This window comes from Mesoplodon densirostris, chromosome 1, assembly GCF_025265405.1.
Source record: "Mesoplodon densirostris isolate mMesDen1 chromosome 1, mMesDen1 primary haplotype, whole genome shotgun sequence".
Lineage (NCBI taxonomy): Eukaryota > Metazoa > Chordata > Mammalia > Artiodactyla > Ziphiidae > Mesoplodon > Mesoplodon densirostris.
Window position 1 is genome coordinate 200,287,150 of NC_082661.1, and position 8,849 is coordinate 200,295,998.

The 8,849-nt window shown below is 39.0% G+C and overlaps 1 protein-coding gene across 10 annotated transcripts in view; it reads left to right on the forward strand.

Moving 5' to 3' along the window:
• The window catches only part of ARHGAP24 (Rho GTPase activating protein 24), a 492,969-nt gene extending 489,495 nt beyond the window's left edge, over positions 1-3,474 (forward strand). For all 10 annotated transcript variants that reach the window (XM_060114213.1, XM_060114218.1, XM_060114272.1 and 7 more), the window contains one exon: positions 1,987-3,474. In XM_060114213.1, the coding sequence (XP_059970196.1) occupies positions 1,987-2,230 (244 nt within the window). In that variant the 3' untranslated portion in view covers positions 2,231-3,474. The remainder of the gene's footprint in view (positions 1-1,986) is intronic.
• The last annotated feature ends 5,375 nt before the right edge of the window (positions 3,475-8,849 follow it).

The window sequence follows — 8,849 nt, forward strand, 5'->3', positions numbered from 1 at the left end:
TTTCATCTCCCCATTTTCTCAATTTTCTGTCTCTCCAAACCTTATTAGAGTATGTTGGACCTTCTTAATCCATTCTCCATCTCTGTTAGCTTCTCTTTCTTATAGTACATTTTCATCTTTTTTCATTATGTGAGGCATTCTGGGTAATTTTTCCTCAGAGCTGTTTTCTCATTTATTTATTTTCTCTTCTGATTAATTCTGTCACTTCACTCAGCCCATGAGTAGAGTTTTTGTAGTCTCTTTGGCATAAAGACAATTGATGTTCCAAGCTCTCAGTTGAATCACTTTCAGCCTTCTGCCTCTCTTATACTGGAGATCTCCTCCTCGCCATGAGAAAAATAGAAACCTACTCACAGATTCCAGGGCTTCTATCCAGGAACAACCCCTCATGTGCTTCCATTTACTGTTCTAAATTTGAGTTTTTTCCTTGGTTCTGATAACCTGAAGATGCTCTTTTATTTCTTTTAACCTTGCTATGTATTTTAAAAATATTTTTCTTATATATTTTTCCAGCATTGATCTGTGCTTACAGTGGAAGGGGTTTCTTCTGTTTTCAACTCAGTCTATTAGGTTCCTGGAAGTTTCATATGAGTGCCTGTTATGTACAAATGCATTAGTATATTTTTTAAAGGGTGTCTTCCTTGGTATTTAAGCTTGAGTTTCTTCCAACTTTTTTAGTTCTAAGATAAACAGCTTTAGAAAGAAAAGAGAATATATTGTAAAATAATTCTGGGTGACAACCAGCACACTACCAGGTTTTTATGTAAAAACTGTGATCATGTGGTCAAAATGGCCTTCTAAACTGATTATAGAATGTGACTTTTTAAAAAAGATTCTAGTTTCTTACAAAGGGAGAGCAGATTCATCTTTAAGTGTTCTTATGATTATCTGGATGAAATATCAACATATGGGACTCATTATTTCAAAACAGAAAAATTATTGAGATTTTAATTTGAAAATTATTAAAATAATCAGATTTCTGAGAGCTACCTGTGCATTAGCCTTTCATATTTCAGTAGTATGTCAAATTCAAACATACTCCTGGGACTTTAGCTCAGAATAGAAGAAATTAAAATGTCAGCCATTACCGAGACACATCATCTAATAATCAAGTGCTTACTATTCCTCCTTGAACAACAGCAATAATAAATTATGTTTTGGAACTTAGTGATTATTGGAAAAACTCTGTTTATAGGAAATTATCTAAAATTATACAGTTATCCAAAAGAATATAGCTATCAACCTATAAAGATATAACTCTAGAGATCTTAAGATATATTAACTTGGAAGGCAGTGAGAATTTTAGATAGTAGGCTACTTAGGTGGACTCCATTGTCACAGAATGTCAGATGAATTACTTATTCAACAAATGTAATCTCTAGATTACATTTCATTACATGAGGCATCCTCTCTTGTTACTATAAGGTGACTGCTCTTAATACCACTTTTATATGATGGGACTCTATATGTCCCAGAGAAGTAGATTCTTAGCAGTCGACTTAATCTTTCTAACAATGACATTTTCACCATCATTCTTTTTCATAGAAAGCAAAAATAATTGTTCTGTTTTTCCTCCAACTTTATCAGACTCCCCCCCGCTTTCTTTTAGTAAACCCAGATTTACATAATGATTCAGGAAGGTTTGTGGTTTAGGTTGCCTCCTACTTCTGCCATTCTGTGCTCCATGACATTGGTCTCTGACTTCTTTTTGCCGAAATTCATTAATTTGCTATCAAATGACAATGAAGTGCATCCAAGAGAGTTTTTGGGGTCTCAGCAAAATGATAGTAAATCATCTTAGGAATTAATTTAAAAAAGAATATATATATACACCTTTTAATCTGTGGACCTTTCTTCATTGATTTGAAAGGCTCAATCCAATTTCCTAAACATTGCAGAGACAGTTTAGGAAATATTTTTTAGCCCTTTTGCATTTCAAATTAATAAAATTGCTTTATCTTTTATTCCTTCCCCCACCCTTTGTAGCTTAGAACAGCGAAACTTGACTTTGGAAACAGAAATGATGAGCCTCCACGATGAACTGGATCAAGAAAGGAAAAAGTTCACAATGATAGAAATCAAAATGCGAAATGCCGAGCGAGCAAAAGAAGATGCAGAGAAGAGAAATGACATGCTTCAGAAAGAAATGGAGCAGTTTTTTTCCACATTTGGGGAGCTGACAGTGGAACCCAGGAGAACCGAGAGAGGAAACACAATATGGATCCAGTGAGGCTGATTTCTCCCACTGTCTCCAGTGGCTCTGGGGAAGACTCTGGGGGTTCTCGTGGGAATATTATATAGGATCAGGTGGCTGGTCACCTGGCTGTACAGAGCTCTAACTGGGGAAGACATATCATTTACAGACATTGCCCATCCATATCTGCAGTGTGTACCAAAGTTGTATCATGCCCCATAATGCTACTGTCAAGTGTTACAACTGGATATGTGTATATAGAGTAGTTTTTAAAAAGTAAACTAAAAATGAAAAACATATCTCAATAATTATTTTATTGCAAGTCTTGTATTTAAAATGTTAAATCAGTATGTCATTGCAGTTTAGCTTGCTTTCAAGCTTCACCCCTTGCACTTAAGCTATTTTTGGCATTGTGTTATCATCAGCTTATTTTATAGATCAATATTTTTATTTCCCCTTTTGCTGAGGAAATGAAAATAAGCAGATATATAAATATATATAAATATATATAAGATGAGTTATTAAAATCAAAAAGAATACTTTGTGGCTGTGCTGTTTGTGCCAATGGACTTTGCCATGACCAAAAAGAGAAATGTAAATAATTTTATAAAATACGGTAGAATCACCAGGAACCTTTGAATTACTCTGTAAATTCTGCCCTTGACACTGCTCAATTTTCTTGGTGAGATGTTTTGACACAGGAGATTTTGGACCAGTAAAAAAGTCCCCTTCTCAAGCCCCCTGGTCTGCCTTGCCCATTCCACAGATGTATGTCCCCTATGCAGGATGCACCTTAGATGAGAAGTATGGTTATTTTTTAAAAGAGCATTTAAGCAGTCATGCCTTGAATTACTCTGTCCTTCTACTGGATGGTTATGAGGGAGATTCTTCCTGCCATTGGGAAGTTGAAGAACAATGCTGGCTAACCAGTGCCTACATTGAGCACATGTCCTCTATTCCAACCCCGCACCCCTCACTTCCCCACCCACAACGCAAACAGTGAAATAGTATTACCGTGTCTCTCTCAGTTAAACTGCTAGAGTGTGTGCCATATATTCTGCTTTCACTCAGGCCTGCTGCTCTGTTGTCGTCTAGGATTCTTTCTGCACAACAGAGGGTAAAGGCAGTTTGCAGCAAGTGGGAGCTGATGCAGGGGAAGGGGACCAGAAGGAGGAGGAGACAAGATTGGAAGAAACTAACTATTTTGCTTCTAATTTGTACAGTATTCTCCCCTGTCAAAAACATTTATTCACAATAAATTTAAAATGTGAATCTTTAAAGGTCCAGTTTTGATAAATTTGTGAACATCAGTAATGATAACTTTCCGGAGAATCCCAAGGCTTCTAATTTCATCTTTTCTCAGATAATCTGCCAGAGACTGAGAACAATTCACAGTTTGATGAGGCAATGATTGAAATAAATCTTTCTCACGCTAGAACAAAAAGTCACAAAAGGTAAAATTGGAAATAAATACTACTTGAGTTTATGGGATTCATGTTGTTTGAAGGTTCTATGTTTGTATTTATTTTCAAGGGGACAGTAGACTTACAGAGTTCATTCTTGTAACTGTGCTGCTTTTGTTTATATCCTTACACAGAGCAAGCTTACGTGGTCCTTTGGTATCAACCACTGTCTATGTAGCAATACCTTCTTTATCTTTAGTTCCCTTTTCTCTCTCTTTCCAATTCTTTAACAAGATACTCCCACCTGGATATCCTAAAGGAAATTCAAGCTCAAAATGTGTAAAAATGATCTCAATAGCTCTCTCTACCTTTTCATCTTTTCCCAGTCCCTGTCTTAGTTGACAAAAACCTCAGACTCATCCAGGGAGCTGTAAGATACAATAGTAAAAATCAAAGGCTATGCAGTCAAACTGCCTGTGTTCACATTTTCTCCAATTTGCCAGCTGTTGCTGAATTTTTGATGCATCCTTTCTTACATCTGTAGAATGGGAATAATAAAAGTACTGCTCTCACAGACTTGTTATGTGGTTTCAATGAGGTAGCTTGTATTAGGCCGAGAACGGCACCTGGTATACAGGATGGACTCCATAAATGTTAACTCTGATTTTTCTCTACTCTGCCCTCTTCTTCACTTTCAAATTCACTCACGAAGTACTGTTTAGTCCACCCATCCTCATCTTTTTCATCTCCTCTCTTTGATCAGTTTCTCCCCATCTCTCAAAGAAAGCATCGCACCCAGCCACTTGTGTTCCAATATCTCTCCTCTACTTTCATTTGCAGACTGCCCTTTCTAAGTCACTCTTCTGATCGTATCGTAGCCTTGCTAATAACATTCAAATGCCCTTCACACAGTGTATACGACTCTAACCTGAGTTTCATTCTCACCTCCTACCACTTCCCCCCACACCTGCCATGCTATTTCATGCCTCTGGAACTTTCTACCTCCTATTGTTGTGCCCATCTTGACTGTCTTCCTTCTATCTAGCACAGTCCTACCATTTTTTTTTATTTTTTATTTTTTGCCAAATAAAATGTTAGCTCCTCTATGACGCTTCCTAGGATCTCAATGCAGAGTGAGTTACCTTTTGTGCTCACAATTTGGATATATCTCTTTTAGCCTTTCCCATGTCTGATTATTTTCTTCACCAAGTTAAGAAGCATCAAGGGGGAATGAACGATAATTGCAGGAAACTGAGAGCCAGACAGACTAAGATATGCATCTCAACACGCCTTAGGCAAGATGCAAGGCAATAAGTCACTTAACCTCTCTGAACCTCAGTTTTTTTCATCTGTAAAGTGGAGATAACTCCTACAAAGCAAGGATGTTGTAATACTTAAAGGTGATATGTACTGTGCTTATCTCAGTGCCTGCCACTTAGCTCCATTGATAGCTGTATTGATAAATGGAGCTTCTTAAGGCATGAGAATAATATCTCATTGATCTTAAATCTCTCCACCTCCAGCATTATTATGCCACAGAGTGCCAACATGGAGAGTTAGCAATAAATTTGGCCTTTGATTTATGAGGGATATTGTGATTAATTTTAGCTATAAATCTCAGTGATGATAATCTCCAATCAGTGGATACTATGAACAGCTTGTCCATCTGGGTTTCTACTTGTTCTTATATTAATTCTCCTGAAAGCCTAGAAAATAATCAACTGCAAATTGACATAAGAATAAGTTGGAAATAAGTAGGTAGTATCAAGGGTTCATTTGCCACATCCTGTATACACTTCTTTAAAACTCTTTAGGCAATTACAATGATTCTTAAATTATGAGCTCAGGAGAAAAGATTTGCTTCCAAATCTTTGCTTGAGTCTATAGTATTGGTTTTACTCATCAAACTATATGGCTGGGTATCCTTTAGAGAACATTTAAAATAGAAGTGCCTAGGACATGAAGCCAACTGAAATGTAGATTTTACATGTAACTTTATTATGAACTGATGAAAAACTCCAAGTGGAATTTAAATAATGTTGTTCCTATTTATTCACAAGCTGAGGAGGGCTCCTTTTAAAAAAAAGTAGGTTATTCCCAGGTAGGATAGTTTAAATCACTGATATATAATTATCTCCCCTTGGAGATTCAGGAGAGGATTAAAGACTGGGAAGCCAACCACAAACCCCAGTGTTCCTTACATTGCAGATCTGTGTTCTGCTTAGAGTAACATCCTAGAAAAGAATACGCATGAACTTTTGGATTCAGGGACCTGGATCAAAATCCCAACTCTGCCATTTGTTAGATGCACAAACTTAAGAAAAGTTACATAATGTTTGTAAGCCTAAATTTGCCTTTCTATCAAATAAGGATAATAATAGTACCTCTTCCTCACTAAACTTTTTCAAGAAATGATTAAGTTAAATGATTAGCACAGTACCTGGAGTATAGTAAGTGCTCAATAAATAGTAGTTGTCAGCCCTCAGATTACTTCTATTGAAAGGGTGCCACAGCTTCTAGAGAACATAACAAGATTCTGACCTCAGGAAACAGGCCGGCAATGAAACACTAGCATGCACAGCAGCAGAGGATATAATTGTGTCCCCTTCCCAAGTACTCTAATTTCATCTTTTCTCAGATATTCTGCCAGGGACTGATGACAAGGAAGAGGCAACCCAAAGCATCCTTTCTATTCTGAGTTAATACAATTACATCTGTGATCTGGGAATAATGTCTAAAGAACCACCTGTAACTGTCTTGTATCAACTCTGTCTATGTGGACACTGAGGAAGACATTGGACATTAAAGGTATTGGGTAAAATACAATGAAAGTGCCTAAGGATATGGGCCAGTGAACATACCTACACTTACATCAGCATCACCGTTAGCGAGTATTTATTGAAGGCCTCCACAAGCCAGGCCAGCACTGTGCTAGGTGCCCAGGGATACCTAGTTCACAATAATTACCACATGAGATGATGTACTGTGGACATAAGGGTTCACAGAGGTGAGGCTGGGCACGAGCCATGACTATGATGTAAGCCCTGAAGGATGAGTCATAAGTTAGCAGACAGGGAGGTGGTTTGGGGCAGAGACCTCTCTGGAGCATGTGTGGAACAGCACATGCAAAGGTGCCTGTGGTGCAGAGTCTAGGGAGTCTTTTCAATGATATAAAAAGACCTACCCAGCCTGTGCCGTTGAGGTGGCCTTGTGTGTAACATCCTACCCACACCCTGCAAGACCTGAAAACACACTTAGGACCCGGGTGCCTTCCACTCTTTATTCCAAGAAAACAGCCAGAGCTGGACAATTTTACCTTATTTGAATTCATAAACTACAGGGAAAGAGTGCTGGATTTGTGGCTCCCAAAGTTCTATTTCATTATTCTCTTTATAGTCTTCTTAACAACACCAGTGAGGAATGAGCTGAACGTTAGCACTGCCCAGCTGAAGGGCCTCTTTTGCAAAGTGACTTGGAACACTAACAGTTCCCCAGGCAGCTGAAATTTACTGAACCTACTGTAGAGCTTCAAATAGAAAGTTTAGCTGATGAAAAGTGTGTTTTTTAACTCACAGCTTGTGGCTCAGGTCCAGGGCTGAACAACACTTTATTTCTGGACTACATGTAGCTGCTACCATTATGGCCCCTCCAGGGCCAAGCCCAGGTGAGACCAGCCCACACAGGTAGGGGTCCCTTTCTTAAGTAGACAGTATGGATAACAGGATATTACTGAATTGTTTGAATGATGAGTCAGATTGGACTACCTGCTTTGAGCAAAGTTGTCTCTTAGCTCTGAGGGAACTGGTGAAAGAATTGGTGAAAACACCATGTCCATCTCAGCCCTCTCCTCCCAACACACACGTTCCCCGCCTCCTTATGATTCATTAGAATTGATTATGTACCCCACACAAAAGTCATCCCAGGGTTGGGCCATCACACCTCACCCTCCATTATTTTTCACCAAAGTATTTCACACTCCATGTCACTTGCCTCCCCCTGTGAGCTCATCGCCACATTGCTCAGCACTTTCCCCCATTTGCTTCAAACTCTGATCCCCCCTCCCCTTCCCCAAACTTTCCATTACACCTTCTACATCTAAAAGCTATCAGGAACCTCCCTTACATCTCTGAAGAATAGCTACCTCCTGAAGACACAGCTCCCCAGCAGCCCTCTCAGGGATGGCTATTTTTCCTTCCCACAACCAACGTATCATTAGGCTGAAGCAAAGGTAGGTCTTGCTTGCCTCTTTGCTGCTACTTTCAGAGCTTTGTTCCTCTGTCCTCCCTAAGAACCTCCTTGGAAGCACATGTCACATGAAAGAATATTTCAGCACCTAATCAACTGTTTTTCCCCCACCCGTACTCATGTGCCATCCACCAACCTGGCCATACAGCTCCTTGACCTGCTCACTTCTGAAAAATCTTGTTCTCCCTTTGCCTGAACATCAGCCACCTGTGCCCAAGGTTGATCTCACACTGTGTCGTTACCAACACCTGCACCATCACCAAAATATCCATTCCAAGCCTCTACTCTCTGATCATCACCTCTTCTCTTTCTAGGTCACTGAAACACTGGCACCATCACTCCAACAATGCTTGCCTACTCCCAGAGTATCTCTGAGCCACAGACTTCCTAAAATTTTCAAAGACCATCATCCTCTCATGTCATTGCTTCCCTCCTTGACCAACTTGGCTTCTGTGGTTCCTCATCATATTTATTCTCTTGTCTCCATTCTCAAATCCCTTCATCTTCTCTTCCACCACACCACTCATCTGAGAAGAAAGAAAAACAAAAAAATAAAATAAAAACAAAAAAAAAACCCCAACTTTGGCTAAATCCAATTTCTGCTTCCTCCTAACCTGCACCTAAGAAACTAAACATGACTGAAGAGCAGAAGACCACCAATTGACTTGTCTATCTTATATTTATATAAATATGGCTCACATGGACCTCATCATTGTTCAGTAACTTATCTTCATACTTTCTAAGGTCTATCTCATACTTCTTAAGCCTCCATGAACTCTTCCCATACTCATTTTCAGCTGACAACCTTACTTATATAAGCTTACCTACTGATTTCCTGTTTTTACTGAGAAAAGAAATCAGAAGTCTATGTTTTTATGTTTCATCATCATATCTAGCAAACAACCTACACCTGTCCTGTATACATCACTTTAGTTCCTGCTCTAATGACTGTGCTGTCTGCTCCAACCAGGCCGACCGTTCCTCTTGGAGCACCCACCCCTTTGGCC